The following is an 18,338-nucleotide window of genomic DNA, read 5'->3' as shown; positions in this document are numbered from 1 at the left end:
AGGATGATTTTGAAACCTCCAAATTGATTTTATCTTCGTTGAATGGTTTTATTAAATTGTTTTTAAGTTTGTTTTCTTGAAAATATTGAGGTTTTTGCCATATATGTATTCTGGTGACATCTTTCATCCGTACCGACCAACTATGCAAGTGAGGGATATTACAAACTTTGAATAGAGAAATAGAGAGATTCTAGTGTTAGCAAAATATAAGGAAAAATAATTTAGGGGTTTATAGTTTTAATTATTTTTTACAATCTTCTATATATATTTTTAATATTTTTATATTTTTATATTTTTATAATGTTTAACTTTTTTACAATTTATTTTAGTTTTAAAATTTTTTATAGTTTTAATTATTTTTTAATAATTCCACTTTTTCTAATTTTAAATTTTTAATTATAACATCATTCTCTAATGCATGACACATTACGATTGGCTCATGACATTGATTAAATATCTTATTTGATGTTATTAACGCGGAAGGATTAAACCCATGAATATTTTATAACGTTAGATGAGTAAAAGTAAGCTAAAAAGAATCTTTAAAGATCAAAATGGAAAAGGAAACGATATACTTAAGGACTAAATTGTGCTTCAAAACACTAGTAATTTGAAAATAATAATAATTACAATTAAATAAAATAATTGGGTAGATTAAAGTCAATGGAGTGAATATTTCCGAGTTTCAATTTCTTTTGCTGGGTCCAAGTTTCAATATTTAATAGTTTCAGTGTGATACTTGCCGGTCTAAATATTATAATGTTTGTTTCTTAAGACTTCATTAAGTTCTTAATGTATTCACAATATTTGTTTAACCATCAATGGCTTTCTGCTGTCGTCAACAAAATATGTAAGGAACCCTTAAAAAAAAAAGACCAAATTTGTAAGGAATCAAACTGACCCGAGACAGCATTTGTGCCAGCACCGGCATTTTCAACGCCTATTTGCTTGCTGTTAGCGACTGTGACATGATCCATTACTCATTGCGTTCCCTCTTCAACGTCCAGTTTATGCACATTTATATATATATATATATATATATATATATATATATATATATAAAATCATGTACACTCATGTCTTTCTTGTTCTAACTTTTTAAGTGCTCGCAAGCCAATCCTACAATGGCTCAACTAGTGGGTTCCGATGAGATAGAGTCTTTGCGATTTGAGTTGGCACAGATCGGAAGGAGCATCAGGTCTTCGTTTAGAAGTCGAACATCAAGTTTCCGTGATGGTGATCATAGTGAATATGAGTTGCAATGGGCAGAAGTTCAGAGATTGCCGACGTTTGAACGGATTAATACTGCCTTGTTTGACGACGAAGAAGAAAATGGAACGTCAGGCAGTGGGAATTATGTCAAAGGAAAACGGGTAGTTAATGTCACCAAACTTGGAGCTGACGAACGCCATATGTTTATTGAGAAGCTCATCAAACAAATAGAACATGATAACTTGGGTTTGTTGAAGAAGCTTAGACATAGAATTGACAAGTAATCAATGATCGTTTCTCACACATTTGCTCTAGTTTTTTTATTCATAGACAATAGCTAAAATAATATAACTCAGTGAAACATTATATTCTTCTTATTTATAACTTTGTTTTTCAGGGTTGGGGTAAAGTTGCCGACTGTGGAAGTAAGATATAAGAATCTACATGTTGAAGCACAATGCGAGTTAGTTCGTGGCAAGCCTCTTCCCACACTCTGGAACACAACTAAAAGCCTGCTTTCAGTGAGTACCTCTCCCCTTACACTTTTTATTTATTTTAAACACAATTTCGAACATATATGCCTACCAAAAATACATGGAAAAAAAACTTAGAAATATTGAATATACTGGTGTTGGACATTGTTGGTGTTATGAACAAAGAAAGAAAGCAAAACAGAGAATTGGCAGTATAACGAGTCTACTCTATATTTTATTTTCTTCAAACTTTACAATAAGTTTCTTTTCAAGAGAACTCAACAAACCCCACTAATATAATCTTGAAACTTGGAAAAACATGCGCAAACTAAACATGCAATAGTATAGCTATAGTGAGTAGGGAATACCGTATCCACGAGGACTAAAAGTATTAATAATTATCATTTTTCTATTATTTAGTCAACAATTTGGAGAGATGTGTTTTACTCTAAATTTACTAAACTAATTTAACCATAAACGCAACAGAGAATGAATCAAGAAAATAATCAAATATTAGCCAATGAAATAGACAATACCCAGGAAAGAATCCACCTAGACTTCACTTATTATTATGAATCTGAATTAAATGATTTTTTCAGTTGTGACTTGATCCGTGGAAATCCCTAAATTTTGTTAATATCTCTTTTGAGAGTAAAAACAACTAACTCTAGGTTGATTAATTGAAATTTCTTTCTAATTCAAACTCCTATCATCGCATTAACTCGATCTATGGATTCCCCTATTAGATTTGACTCTAATAAATAAGAAATAAGCATACATAATTGAGAACAAAAATCAAGTATTTATCGCATAAAACATAAATTAAATAATAGGATTCATCATAGGTTTCATCTCTCCTAGGTATATAGGGGATTAGTTCATAATCCTGAATGAAAACATTTCAAAGTTAGAAAAACCACAAGACATAAAGAAACTTAATAAATCTTAGAAATAAATTAAAAGGAGATCTTCAATCTTGATGGAGATCTGCTTTCGAGTTGGCTCCGACAGTGTTCTTCGAGTGTTTTCTTCGAGTGTTTTCTTCGATCTTCTTTGATTGCCCCCTTATGTATTCTTCTAATGGGTATCTATAAATTTTAGAATGCTCAAAAAGCCTAAAAATTGAGTTTTTCCGCGTATTTGGGAATTAAGGTGTGAAATCAACACAAGCCGGCACATGGACGAGTGTCCAGCCCGTGTGGCTTACACGGGCGTGTGCCCAGCCTGTGTGGAAATGCCTAAGTTGTGTGGATCTTGAAAATAGCTCTATTTGTTTAATTTTGGCTCGTTTTTCGCTCCTTTCGCTCCCAAATGCTTTCCTAAGTATAGAAACATGAATTTAAAGGATTAGGAGAATCAAATTCACTAATTTACATAATTAATCATCCTAAAATGCATTAAGAATGAGATTAAAATATGTTACTTTTATAGCTTATCACACGCACTCATCATTGGTAGCGTGCACCAAAACATCTAACTGGGGATACAGTTCATAAGCACATTCTACGGATATACTCCGCATTTCATCAATCTCACCATATAGATCACAGCTCTGTTCTCACTTGGATAGTCCGCTAGGCTTGTTGTGTATGAACTTTCCGAAACAAGATTGTCCACATGATAGTTTGCATGTTCACATGATGGTCCGCATAACAATAGTCTGCGAGGTAATTCGTCAGATGATTGTCCACCAAGTGATTCACATTTGAACTGTTCGCCATTTGTGCGAGTTGTTGCATGGTTTGCCACCTTGCAACAGATATATACTTATATCCAACGTTCACACTAAACTTTGAGTGATGTAACCTTTTCTCCTTAGTTGGATTAACTTTCTGACTACATCATAGATATGGAAATCACCTTTCGAAGCTTTTGGTGTTTCATAACTTTAGAAAAACAAAAATATTTTTGTTATAAGCGGAAATTCTATGAATAGAGGATCTAGATATGGCTTAAGCTTTCTCTGAAGATAAGGTTGTTGACAATTCTGCATTTATCTATTGAAGAATCCTTGAATTGTTTAATATAAATTTTCTTTATATGCATTAAGGGGTCCAATAGTGGATTTTATCATATACTCGTCTAGCAATTGAGCCTTTTATTTGCTACGCTCTCTCATAATCACATATAGGAGACCAGCTAAGTTTCATTTGTCCTTGTAACAGGGTTTAACCAATCTACCAGGTTCAAAACAAGAAGCTAAGATAAGCATCCTAAATGATGTGAGTGGCATCATTAAACCGGGAAGGTATATCCATGGAGTACTCGGAAGTTGTTAAGTTAATATTTTATAGCTAAAGAGGCACCCATGATAGGAATAGTGAATTTTCTGCTTTATTGAGTAACATAGTCCACATATCTGACCTGGGTTGACTATGACTCGTTTTCTTCATGCAGAATGACTTTATTGCTTGGCCCTCCAGGATGTGGCAAAAGCACGTTATTGCTGGCGCTTTCTGGGAAGCTGAGTCATTCCCTAAAGGTAATATCTTAGAAATATCTGGAAGTGTTGATTGTGACGTGAACTGATGCAGTTACATGCTGAAAATAGAAGAGAAAGATAAGAAAACTTTACTGTATATAATTCACCACATTTAAGCAAAAGTTCACTTTAAGAATGTTTTGGAACTTGGTTCAACCATTCCAGAGTTTACTTGGTATACTGATGTTTATGTATATTGAATTTAGCGGTTACGTATTGTTGTTTTTCCTAAGAACATTTAAAAAGATTAATTTAAACATGGTTGGTTAAGATTTCTGTAACCTCATCTATGCTGCATTTCATGATATTGATTATGATTCTTGCATGGTTATTCACCATGGAATTGTTTTCCCTATATTGCTCAGACTCTTCATTTTCTTGAAGTATTAGTATCCAACACCCATGTCAAACACACATTTGGACATTGTTATAGAAATATGACCCTCCAAATAAATAAAAGTCCTTAGAAAATACTAAGCATATCAATGTTGGACAATTACCCGTATCCAACAACCATGCCCAAGTCTGAGTAGTTAAGATAGGTTTTTCCAATAACCATATTTGTTTGTAACTCTTGGTTCACCGTTCTAAACTTCTTCTCGTACAATTTTCTTTTGTACGCGTATTATAGCTGAAAATTTTGCAAAGAAGTGCTTAGTGGGAATTTGATCACCAGGCCGATCATGTGTTCCTTATAACTTTTGTTTTCTTCCCACTCTTTCGTCCTTTAAAGGTTGCGGGGGAAATAACATATAATGGCTACCGACTAGAAGAATTTGTTCCTCAGAAAACCTCTGCTTATATTAGCCAATATGATCTGCATACCCCAGAGATGACAGTTAGGGAGATTCTTGATTTTTCTGCACGTTTTCAAGGAATAGGCAGCCGAGCTGGTAAGAGTCCCTTGACAAATATTACTGGTGATTTTCATGTAAATGTTGTAGTCTTGTCAGGTTCTCAACTAGTACTGTTTCATTTTAAAAAAAAAAATTTGGTGTATAAAGAAATCATGAAAGAAGTCAGCCGAAGAGAAAAGCAGCCCGGAATTGTACCTGATCCCGACATAGATGCTTACATGAAGGTAATCATCAAGCTTAGTTGCTTTCAAAGTCGTAAGATATTATGGAGACAATGTTCCACAATTCAGACTGGAATTTGACAAAGGCCAAAGTGAGAGTTTGCTATATGACAGGAAACTGATAAAGGAAGAATATTTAATGCCTTTCAAATTATAAATTTCTAGAATTTTTTGCTCCTCGTTATTCTTGCTCGACACGGTGGAATGTATGCTTTTGGTGATTGTAACCATTATTTGAAACTGTTTTCACAGGCAATATCAGTTAAAGGTCAGGAAAGTACTCTCCAAACTGATTATATTTTGAAGGTAGTTCACCACCTCTCTTTTATACAGCTGAATATTTTAACAAACTTCTTATGGACTGTGAGTGATTTTTGTTATTTAAATGTTCTTCAGATTCTTGGACTAGACATCTGTGCTGACACCAAGGTTGGGGATGCCATAAGAAGGGGAATATCAGGTGGTCAAAAGAAAAGATTGACAACAGGTAGTGGATGTTTGCGGGTGAACAGTTGATAAGTTCTTGGAAGCAGCATTGTTTTCTCTGCTGTTATGATTGTCAAGTTTTTCTCAATGAGTGTAGGTGAGATGATTGTGGGGCCAGCAAAAGCTTTGTTCATGGATGAAATATCAAATGGCCTTGACAGTTCAACCGCTTTCCAGATTGTGTCCTGCCTTCAGCATCTGGTGCATATTACTGATGCTACTGCATTGATATCACTTCTTCAGCCTGCCCCGGAGATCTTTGATCTCTTTGATGATGTTATTTTATTGGCAGAAGGGAAAATTGTGTATCAAGGCCCTCGCACTAACATTTGCAAGTTCTTTGAGGAATGTGGATTTAAGTGCCCAGAAAGAAAGGGCATTGCTGACTTCCTTCAGGAGGTATGCTTTTGAGATTTATAGTAGCAAGTGTCGAGTAGGAACATATGGCTGACAAGGTATTTCAAGAAAAAAAAATAGTTGGTGCAACATAGCCTAACTTCTTGTTTTTCATTCATTTCTTTGATGGTTAGTTTTATTTTTTAAAACTTATTCAGGTAATCTCTAGAAAAGATCAAGAACAGTATTGGTACCATAAACAGCAGCCTTACAGCTATGTTTCAGTTGATCATTTCATAAAAAAATTCAAAGAGCATCATATTGGTCAGAATTTAGATGAAGAACTCTCAAAGCCATTTGACAAGTCTCAAAGCCACAAAGATGCTCTATCCTTCAAACCATACTCCCTAAGTAAATGGGAGCTTTTCAAAGCCTGCTCCATGAGAGAATTACTTCTAATGAAGAGAAACTCTTTCACTTATGTGTTTAAATCTGTACAGGTAACTTCCCTTAGGTGTTGCCTTGTTTTCTTTTTTGTCATTTGTGAGCTGAAAGAAATTATTATTGGATTGTTTCTTTATGCAGCTAGTCATAATTGCCTCAATAACAATGACTACTTTCTTGCGAACTCGAATGGTTGTTGATGTCATCCATTCAAGTTACTTTATGGGTTCTTTGTTCTATGCTCTTGTGATACTTCATGTCGATGGGTTTCCGGAATTAAGCATGACTGTATCAAGAATTGCAGTGTTCTACAAACAGAGAGAGTTGTGCTTCTACCCTGCATGGGCTTATGCGATTCCTGCGGCAATCCTTAAAGTACCTCTTTCACTTTTGGAGTCGTTTGTGTGGACATCTATGACTTATTATGTCATTGGCTACAGTCCTGAGGTTGGAAGGTCAGTTGCATTCTTTGTTAGTTCAAATCTTCTTTCAAGTACCCCTGTCTTCTGCATATCTGGATATGGGAATGGGAGATATGATCCTCCAAGGACTCCAATTGTATGAAAATCTTGGAAAAAATTTAGCATACTCTTATTGGACACGTACCAGTGTCTGACACTCATTTCCAAATCCAAGTAAAATAGTTCGTATCTAGAGAACTTTTGTTGTTCAACAAAAACTGAAGTCTTATACTGGTAATGTGGCATTGTAACATGAATTTCGACAATATCTACACTAACTTTCATGGATGTCATCTACCACGTATACAGACATGGTATGAAGATGTGATCCTTCAAGGACTGCAAGTACATGAAAAAAAATGGAACATCCAGTTGTGTATGTACTAGACACTTATACCCAAGTCTCGGTAACTTAGGTTGCATTTAGAAAACTTTTGTTGTTCAAGAAAAGCTAAAGTCATGTACCGGTCATGTGGCACAGTGACATGAAGTTTGAGGATATCTAAAATAACTTCATGCATAACCTAGTAATGAGTTCAATCATTTAACTCATTTTCAAATGATGCACTTTTAGATATGGATCAAGTTCAAGAAACCCACAAGGGAAGTTAACTTCCATGTCAAGGCCATTTCTCATTCCTTCAAGCCTAATGTTAGAAATTTTGAATTTCATATATGATCTAATTTGGTTTATATTATTCACTCTTATTAGGTTCTTCCGCCAATTCCTTATATATTTTGGTGTTCACTTAACATCCATATCCATGTTTCGTTGCATTGCCTCTCTCTTCCAAACTATAGTTGCTTCCACAACAGTTGGTGCTCTAGCAATTATGATTGTTTTGCTGTTCGGTGGCTTCATTCTCCCGAGACGTAAGATTTTATGATGCAATGAATAGTCCGTGTGAATAACATTTTGTTTACCTAAGAACTAAGCTTTTCTGTTTATTTCCACCCTTGCTTTTATTGATTGCAGCATCTTTGCCCTCTTGGTTGGAATGGGGATTTTGGCTTTCTCCATTGACGTATGGTGAGATTGGCCTGAGTTTTAACGAGTTTCTTGCTCCACGGTGGGAAAAGGTAATGTTTGGCTGCTCAAACCATAATAATTGCAGCAAAGGTGTTGTAGTTGGTATAATCCTATTGTTAGAACTAAGAAAACAAAATGTGAAACTTAGACAGAAATTTAAGCAATAAGCTTCAATTTCTTGCTGATCAAACAAGAGAATCGGCTATAGTTTTGTGAACTTAAAAGTGCTCAAGAAAAACTAGAAAATGAAGAAGAATTTGCAAGATTTTCATTACATTGAATAAAGGCATAAAGCCATTAAATATACCAGACATTTAGCTGGCCAAAATGATGAAAAATGCTACCTAAACATTTACCTAACTCCACTAAGTAGCATAGAAACTTGATAAACATAACTTGTATACTTGGTAAAGCTGATTTATCAATCTGTCAGTACCTAATTACATCAAACATGCTAACAACTTAGTTCATATCTAAGTAACAAAACATCCAATTGAAGTAACAAAACATCTGCATGATCTTCAGCAGCAACTTGCATGGCTCGGGGCAGCTTGGTCTGCTTCATGGTTTGCATGTAAGCCAGCTTCAACACCTATATTACTCAGACTCGAGTGAGTGTTGGATACCGTATGTGTCCAACACGGGTAGGTTCATTTTTCGTTGAACTTTTTCAATATATTGGGAGGGTCACATCTCCATATCCATATCTAGTTATGTGTCAAAAATGGTTACTTCGAGAAAAGGAAGAGTCATGGATGTTTGCTATGACTTCTTCCATTATTTCTTTTATTCCTAAAAGGATTTGGTATGAAGTTATCTAATCTGTTTGTCCACCACTAAGAACTCTCATGTTCATGACCAACCGTTATATTAAATCTCTGTTTAGATTAGGGAAAAAAAAGTGTAAATTCTAGCAGTTAATTCATTTGTAAATGATTATCATCTCTATTCAATTACATTTACAGGTGATGTCTGGAAATACAAGCATAGGGCAACAGACTCTGGAAAGTCGAGGATTGAGCTTTGATGGCTACTTTTACTGGATATCAGTCGCAGCATTATTTGGGTTCATATTACTTTTCAATGCTGTTTTTACCTTGGCATTAACTTTTTTGAACCGTGAGTTCATCTTCTTCTGAACTGTAAGTTCTTTAATACGCATAAACTTTTGCTGCATATGTGCTAAGCCATACATTTATATGCATTCAGCCCCAGGAAAGTCTCGAACAATGATTTCTTTTGAAAGGTACTCTCAACTACAGAGAAAAGATGACAAAGAAGGTTTACATGAAGAAAGTAAACACGCTGTTAATGATCCAGGAACTGTGGCAGGACCAAAAACTGGTGAGCATTGCAATAGAATTCTTATTTTCCACTACATCGGATTTGTTGATTATACATATCTTTCCAGTCTTCTTACTTTTGTTATTTGTAATCTCACAGGACAAACGGTTTTGCCTTTCGAGCCATTAACTGTGACATTTCAGGATGTGCAGTACTATGTAAACATTCCTCAGGTAGATACTCTAGAGTTGGTTTACATTTATCTTTCATGTAATTCTCACCTGCAGTTCTTAATTTCAAGTCGGCAATGCCATTTTTTTCCCAGGAAATGAAAGAAAGGGGTTACAAGCATAAAAAGCTACAGCTTCTCTCAGGCATCACCGGTGCATTCAGGCCTGGTGTTTTGACAGCATTGATGGGTGTCAGTGGAGCAGGGAAAACAACTCTAATGGATGTTCTTTCTGGAAGAAAAACTAGTGGTATTATAGAAGGAGATATTAGAATTGGTGGGTACCCAAAGGTTCAAGACACATTTGCAAGGGTCTCAAGTTACTGTGAGCAAAATGATATACACTCTCCACTAATCACTGTGGAAGAATCAGTAGTATATTCTGCTTGGTTGCGCCTCCCATCTCAGATTGATTCAAAAACTAAAGATGTATGAGTCGATACCTGTTTTTTCAGCTCATGAATAAACATTTTATAGTTTGTTGCAGGATTTGATAACTTTTCTATTGATTTTAACTCAGGAATTTGTCAATAAGGTCATTGAAACTATAGAGCTTGATAGGGTTAGAGATTGTTTAGTAGGCATTCCAGGAGTCAATGGGTTATCAACTGAGCAGAGGAAAAGGCTAACTATAGCTGTGGAGCTTGTTGCCAATCCGTCTATCATATTCATGGATGAGCCCACTTCAGGTTTAGATGCAAGAGCGGCTGCAATTGTAATGAGAGCAGTGAAAAATGTTGTTGAAATGGGAAGAACAGTTGTTTGCACAATCCATCAACCAAGTATTGACATATTTGAGGCATTTGATGAGGTAATAGTAATTATGTATACCTTTATTTTGCCAAAAAACAAAGAGTTAACAGTGAAATTTTAGCTTATATGAGACCTTATTTTTCCAAAATCTCCATATGTGGAAAACAAAACCAAGAGAAAAATCATTCTGTTTTTCTCTTCTTGCAGTTGATTTTGATGAAAACCGGGGGACATGTTATCTATTGTGGGCCATTGGGGCAGAACTCCATGAGAGTTGTTGAATACTTTCAGGTCAGTCAACTTGTGGAATTATAACAGTAGTTTCTTTCCGACACTGCTTTGCGATACTGCCCTCTAAAGAACCTTAAAATACATGAAAAAAGATAGAAAAACATTAAACTTATCTGTGCTGAAAACATACCCGCATTCAGCACTCATGGTCGTGTTTGAGCAATGTTGCTCCTTATTGGCTGAGATTCAATATGTTGTGGTATTCGATAAGAATAACTTCAGTTCAGAAGCTGATTAACTCTTTTCCCCATTGTTGGTATAGAATATACCTGGAGTGCCCAAGATTAAAGATAACTACAATCCAGCAACATGGATGTTGGAAGTCACTTCTACATCCGTAGAGGTTGGAAATGGCATAGATTTTGCACAAATTTTTAAAGGCTCCACCTTGTGCAAGTAAGTAAAGATACTAGGATTTTTTATTGGCTGTCGTTAACAAAACAACCAGGTTTATCTAAAGCATAAAGAAGGTGAAAACTTTGCATTACTGCATCATCTTTCAATGCAACATAGACTGCATATTGTGGGCTAAAAACGTACTTTTAATCTTGAAGGTTAAACTATAATCTTATATGTATAAACCATTTAATATGGAAATCTTATGAGTGTGATTGTTTTGATCTTGCATTTGAAGGGAAAACAAGGAGCTGGTTAAGCAGTTGAGCTCACCAACTCCTGGTTCAAAAGATCTATATTTTCCTACTCGCTTCCCCCAGAATGGTTTGGAGCAGTTCAAAGCATGCCTCTGGAAACAGTGTTTATCGTATTGGCGAAGCCCTGCATACAATTTGACGCGCATTGTTTTTATGACAGCCTCATCTCTTATGTTCGGCGTGCTATTCTGGCAGCAAGGAAAGAATATGTTAGTATATACGTTCCATTGATGCAGCCTTATTTTACATTTGTTTGGCTAATGATGCTTAAAAGGTTGAAACTGCTTGCTCTCTCTATATCTTATCTAGCTCATAGCAATCAGTAATGCATTCTTGCATGAAGGTTTCCATTTACTTGGTCCGAAAGATATGTGGCTATGAAAATAGGAATCAAGTGGAACGACATTGATTGGATGCCAGTGTAACACCCTAATTCTACATTAAGACAGTTCATACTATTCATACATAATATATATGTAAAGGCTTAAGCTTACATTTGTGAGGCATCTTTCTCGTCAAATGGATAATACGTTGGGTGTTGGTCTTCACAAACGTATCGAGCAATTACCACTTAGAACCCAGGACTAAGTGCTACACTGTGCAAGCTGGTTTTGCTTGTTCCATATTGGGTTTGACAAGGATGTCAAGCTTTAATTCTCTCGATATATAGAGAGAGACTCAATCCGTATTTGGAGGTCGTGAGGCTTTTGAGTCAAAGCAAACAATACCGTGCAGCACCTGTTTTCTTCTATGCTGTCGCGTAAACATGGAAGAATTAAGATCTTCGATCAAAACATTATGTATGAATGGTATGAACAGTCTAAACAATAATTTTTTAACAGTATGTGGAAACCTTTGCATTGGATTCTATAAATGCTTATTGCATATAGTTGAAGGAGTATGCCATTTGGAAAGGACTGAATTTCATGGTCTGTTCCTTTGTTTTGCAGAAATAACCAACAAGACCTGTTCAGTATAGCTGGTTCGATGTATGCAGTTATAATTTTCTTTGGCATAAACAATTGTTCGACAGTTCTGCCACTTGTTTCAACGGAGCGCACAGTTTTATACCGGGAAAGATTTGCAGGAATGTACTCTTCATGGGCCTATTCTTTTGCACAGGTTTAAACTTCTCATACTTCCTCAACAACTTTAATTGGTTTGCAAGCTAATAATCAAAGGGTTTTTCTACTGGCTCTTCTCGATGACGTTGGTCGGACTTTCTTTTTGTTTGTTTTTTTTCCTTTTGAAGTTCCTTCATCTCTTTTCTGTGTATAACATAGTTTTGAATATGCGTATGAGGTTATAAATTTTTAAGGACTCTAGATCCATGAAAAAAGAAGCATCTAGACAATTGAACATACTTGTGTTGGGTACATATCCATATGCTACACTTGCATACAGTCCAAGTAAATAGCTTCCTGATGTTGCTCTGACTCTTCATTTTTCTTGAAATATCCATATCTGGCATATATACCAATATCCGTATGGGTATAACACCCTTCAAGGATCCTCCAAGTCCAAATACATAGATGGACTTAGAGAAATATTAAACACATCCCTCCTATTTGACACTGAATTTGAGTAACATAGCTTCTTGATTCATCCTAAAGACTTGGTTTTTGACATTGTAGGTGCTTGTTGAGATTCCGTACTTGTTAACCCTAGCAATTACTTATGTGATCATCACATATCCAATGATAGGATATGAATGGTCAGCCTATAAGTTATTCTGGGCACTCTACAGCATGTTTTGTACACTGCTATATTTCAATTACTTAGGGATGCTGCTGGTTTCACTCACTCCAAATATTCAAGTGGCTTCCATTGTGGCTTCATCTGCCTACACCATGCTGAATTTGTTTGCTGGATTCATAATTCCAAAACCAGTAAGTTTCTAATTTGCAACGTACTTATGCATAAGTAGTTGATGATTGGATTAGTCAATTCGATCAGTTGAAGCGATCATCACTGACCTCTTTAATCTAATATATACAATAAATAAGGATTTTTTGCGTACCTACAAAGTACTTATCCAAGTAATTTCTTAAAATCTGAGTTGATGATCAAACTAGTTTGTTAGATCATTTTAATTTCTTAGCCAAGTAATATCCTAAAATCTTAGTTAATGATCAAACTAGTTTGTTAGATCAGTTCAATCCGCCTTGTTCAGTCCAATTTATATCAATGAACGGGGATTTTAGTGAACCGGTTCAATTAGAAAAAAAAACTGATTGTTTTATTGAACCTTTATTTTTATTTTTATTATTTTTTTGTAAATGATACTTTTAACCTCTTAGCCACATATTAAAAACTACAGCATTAAGCTAAATACATATTGTTATCAACTAATTACTATATTTAACCTTTTAGAAAACTGCACAACTGGTTGAACTGATGACCCAGATGACTCACCAGTTTGACCTCTAATTTATTTGTTTTATTCATAATGATGGTTCATGTACAAGGGAGACAATGTCAAAGCTTGCCATCTCATACATAAACTGATAAAATACACAAGAAAATGTGATCATTGCATGTTGTGGCCAAGTTTGGAAATATATGTATATGTATATACCAACTCAATGTGTGCCCATTTCTTTTGCAGCAAATACCAAAGTGGTGGATTTGGTTGTATTATATATGTCCCACATCTTGGGCAATGAATGGCATGCTTACTTCCCAGTATGGAGATGTTGATAAACAAATACTAGCTTTTGGAGAAACAAAAACTGTTGCAGCTTTTATTGAAGATTACTTCGGTTTTCACCACAGTTCTTTAGGCATTGTTGCTATTTTTCTCTTTATCTTCCCTGTTATTTGTGCTACCCTTTTTGCATACTTCATTGGAACACTGAATTTCCAAAGGAGGTAGATGTTCTTGATAAGTTTTCAAGAGAGCATTTAATAAAACTGTTGTCTTTTATTAACTAAACAACTGAATTTAAATAGAGAAAAGAGTCCTAACCTAATTAGGAAAATAATTCTTTTATTCTAATAAACTAATAAAACATAAGGAAAATAATTCCCTTATTCTAATAAACTACTAAAAGATAAAATAAAATATTCTTAGAATATCTCAAATGATTTATTCTAAGACTTATCTACCTAAATAAGATTTATCTACCTAAAAACATATCTCAAAATATATTGATTTCACATATTTCAACACCGTCCCTCAAGTTGGTGCAAATATATCAATCATGCCCAACTTGCTTATAAGAAAATCAAAGCTTGTCTTAGAGAGCCCTTTGGTGAGTATGTCAGCAACCTGTTGTTTTGAAGGAACAAATGGCATGCACACTTGGCCTTCTTCAATCTTCTCCTTGATAAAGTGTCTATCAATCTCAACATGTTTAGTTCTGTCATGTTGGACTGGGTTGTGAGCAATACTAATGGCAGCTTTGCTATCATAGTACAACTTCATTGGTGAAGTTATTGCTTTCCTCAGCTCTTCCATAATTCTTTTTAACAACATCATTTCACAAATTCCTTGAGCCATTGATCTAAACTCAGCCTCTGCACTACTTCTGGCTACAACATTTTGTTTTTTGCTTCGCCAAGTCACAAGGTTTCCCCAAACAAATGTACAGTATCCTGATGTAGATCTTCTATCTGTTATTGAGCCTGCCTAGTTTGCATCTGCATAAGCTTCAATTCCCTTTTGTTCGGATTTTTTAAAGAATAAGCCATTTCCAGGTGAACTCTTCAAGCCCTTTCTAGGTGAACTCTTCAAGTATCTCAGAATCCGAAACACTGCTTCTTCATGTTCCTCCATTGGGGAGTGCATAAATTGACTCACTAAGCTCACTGCAAAAGATATGTTTAACCTTATATGTGATAAATAAATTAACTTACCAACTAATCTTTGGTACTGCCCTTTATCAACTAATCGACCTTATTTATTTTCGAATTTTACATTTGGATCAATTGGTGTGTCAGCTGGGCGACAACCACTTATCCCAGCCTCTTTTAAAAGATCAATCACATATTTTTTTGAGAGACCACAAGACCCTTTTTTGATCGAGCAACTTCTATTCCAAGAAAGTATTTCAAAGAACCCAAGTCTTTGATCTCAAACTCCAATGCTAGATGCTCCTTGAGACGCCTTATTTCATCCACATCATCTCCTGTAAGAATGATATCATTGACATAAACTATAATAACTGCTATTCTACCTCTTTGTGAGTGTCAATAGAACATTGTGTGATCAGCTTTCCCTTGTGAGTAACCTTATTTTTTAACAACTTGAGTGAACCGTTCAAACCAAGCTCGAGGAGATTGCTTTAGACCATATAAAGATTTCCTGAGTTTACATACTGGAGTTTCAAATTTTTCTTCAAAACCTAGAGGAGGATCCATGTAAACTTCTTCTCCAAGTTTCCCATTTAGAAAAGCATTCTTCACATCTAGCTGTTGTAAGGACCAATCAAGATTAACAGCAGTTGATAAAAGAACTCTAACAAAATTTAATTTGGCTACTAGAGCAAATGTTTCAAGATAATCTATACTGTATGTTTGAGTGTACCCTTTAGCCACCAGTTGGGCTTTGTATCTATCTAAAGATCCATCCGATTTGAATATGGTTGTGAACACCCATTTGTAGCCCACAGTTTTTTTCTACAAGTAATTCCACTGTTTCCTATGTACCTTTTTTTCAAGAGCACACATCTCCTCTAAAATAGCCTCCTTCCACTTAGGAACTTGTAGAGCATCTTTCACATTTTTGGGTATTTTTACAGCATTGAGACACGAAACAAAGGTTGAGAATATCGAAGACAAGGCTTTATAGGACACAAAGTTAGACATGGGATATTTGACAACATTTGGAACACCTATTCTTTTAGCAATTGGAATATCTAAATCAGAAAATTCATAGGTTGGATTATGAGCTTTACCTGGACTTATGACAAGATCTTGCGAGTCGAATACTTGGTGATGAATCTCGTGGGTTCCACTTTCTTGATTTTGATTTCTTCTTGAATAAAAAATTAACTCCTTTGTTTGTTCTTTATTCTTATGATGAGACTCTACACCTTCATACTCTTTTTCATTAACAACATTAACATCATTAATTTCTGTGTTAATCATAAATTCACCTTCCCCATTATTAGAATCTCTATGTTGTATATTCCTAGTATTTTCTTGATCAATTATAGAATCTTTCTTACTATAATTCCCTCCCTGAAGATTAGAATCAAAGTAAGATTGCATTTCAACAAATTTGACATCCATGGTAACAATAATCTTCCTATCAATTGGATCGTAACATTTGTAACCCTTTTTTATTAGAAACATAACCAACAAAGACGTATTTTTTTGCTATAGGATCTAGTTTACCTTGGTTGTAAAGATGAACAAAAACACTACACCCAAAAACTCAAAGGGATAAATCTATGATCAATTTAGAGTTAGGAAAGTTATCTTTAAAGAGACTGAAAAGAGTTCTATAGTTTAGAGTTTTACTAGGCATTTTATTAATAAGATATGTAGTTGTTAACAAGGCTTCGCCCCAAAGATAATGTGGTACCTGACTAGTGAACATCAAGGCTCTAGTTACTTCCAAAAGATGTCGGTTTTTTCTTTCTGCAACCTCATTTTGTTGTGGTGTATTTGTACAAGAGCTTTGGTGGGCTATACAATGTTTGGTTAAGAAAACACCTAATTGGTCACTAAAAAATTCCCCACCATTGTCACTCAGAAGTACTTCTATTCTCACACCAAATTGTGTTTTCACCATAGCATAAAAAGACTGAAACACATTTTTAACTTCAGACTTATCTTTTAATAAAAACACCCAACAAATGCGAGTATAATCATCAATAAATGTGACAAACCTCCTGAAAAAGTTGAGACTCTCGAAGGTCCCCAAATATCATTATGAATTAACGAAAAAGGTTTGGAAGCTTTATATTTTTGAGGTGGGAAGAATGACTAATGATGTTTAGCTAATTCATAAAATTCACAGTGATATGAAGAAGGACTTTTATTTTTAAATAGATCAGGTAACAAATATCTTAAATAGTAAAAATTAAGATGTCCAAGCCTATAATGCCAAATCATAACCTTATCAAAACTAGAAGCAGAATTTAAACATAAAGTAGTTGTTGGTTGACTTAGATGATCGTCATCAAGAAAGTAAATTCCACCAGATTCTTTAGCATTACAAATCATCCTCCCCGAGACTATGTCCTGAAATTTACACATAGAGGAGTAAAATATAACATGACAATTCAAGGACTAGGATAATTTACTGACCAATATGAGATTACAAGCTAGATTTGGCACATGTGAAACATCATGTAAAACCAAGGAAGGTGAAATTTTAACAGTGCCTTTCCCGGCTATTGCCGAGAACGACCCATCTGCTACTTTGATTTTTTTGTTTCCTGCACAAAGTGTGTAAGTTGGAAAAAGAAAATGACTACTAGTCATGTGATCACTAGCTCCAGAATCAACGATCCATGTGTTTGTTTTACAAGGCTTGGCACTGAAGAAAATAGAAAAATCAGTACCTGATTGGGCAAAGGAGGAAGAAGGATTATTGGATAAGTTACGAAGATAAGCATTCATCCAAAATTGTAGTGATTGAAAAATCTTGTATAGATGCTTTAGTTGTTCCTTAGTGAATAGAGACATTTCTAGAGAACTTTGACCCTCATAATTTTCATTAGTTGTTTCAACGATAAAACTTTCTTCCTCTGTTTGATTGTTAGATCTCTTATCTCCAATGAAGGTTTTTTTAACCATGATGCTACTAGAGATAACCTAGCTCAGATGCCATGAAAATTTTTAAGAGAGCATTTAATAAAACTGTTCTGTCTTTTATTAACTAAACATGTGAATTTAAATAGAGAAAATAGTCATAACCTAATTGGGAAAATAATTCCCTTATTCTAATAAGCTACTAAAACATAAGGAAAATAATTCCCTTATTCTAATAAACTACTAAAAGATAAAATAAAATATTCCTAGAATATCTCAAATGATTTATTCTAAGATTTATCTACCTAAAATATATCCCAAAACATATGAGTTTCACATTTTTCAACACTTGATTGTCTATAAGTATCATTTGCCATTGGTAGAGATCATGAAATTATTACAAAAAAAAAGATATTTGAGA

At 34.7% G+C, this 18,338-nt stretch overlaps 1 protein-coding gene across 2 annotated transcripts; it reads left to right on the top strand.

Annotated features, from left to right (window-relative positions):
- The first annotated feature begins 1,086 nt into the window (after positions 1-1,086).
- On the top strand, positions 1,087-14,150 carry LOC105788059 (pleiotropic drug resistance protein 3). Of its 2 annotated transcripts, XM_012614758.2 has the most exons (24): positions 1,087-1,492; positions 1,610-1,733; positions 3,851-3,933; positions 4,083-4,167; positions 4,901-5,060; positions 5,172-5,248; positions 5,498-5,551; positions 5,642-5,732; positions 5,829-6,130; positions 6,286-6,567; positions 6,653-6,966; positions 7,685-7,845; positions 7,949-8,052; positions 8,968-9,121; positions 9,212-9,346; positions 9,446-9,519; positions 9,612-9,944; positions 10,036-10,326; positions 10,476-10,559; positions 10,822-10,955; positions 11,194-11,421; positions 12,163-12,334; positions 12,847-13,101; positions 13,821-14,150. In XM_012614758.2, exons 1-24 carry the CDS (start codon positions 1,125-1,127, stop codon positions 14,085-14,087), a joined length of 4,332 nt encoding a protein of 1,443 aa, XP_012470212.1. In that variant the 5' UTR covers positions 1,087-1,124; the 3' UTR covers positions 14,088-14,150. The 2 variants fall into 2 exon arrangements, with proteins under 2 accessions (XP_012470212.1, XP_052481896.1); XM_052625936.1 differs by lacking the exons at positions 12,847-13,101; positions 13,821-14,150 and having other exon boundaries at positions 11,194-11,486; positions 12,163-12,312.
- The last annotated feature ends 4,188 nt before the right edge of the window (positions 14,151-18,338 follow it).

Source organism: Gossypium raimondii, chromosome 2 (genome assembly GCF_025698545.1).
Source record: "Gossypium raimondii isolate GPD5lz chromosome 2, ASM2569854v1, whole genome shotgun sequence".
Taxonomy (NCBI): domain Eukaryota; kingdom Viridiplantae; phylum Streptophyta; class Magnoliopsida; order Malvales; family Malvaceae; genus Gossypium; species Gossypium raimondii.
Note: the sequence above shows the minus strand (reverse complement) of the source record. Positions and strands in the feature narration are given on the sequence as shown.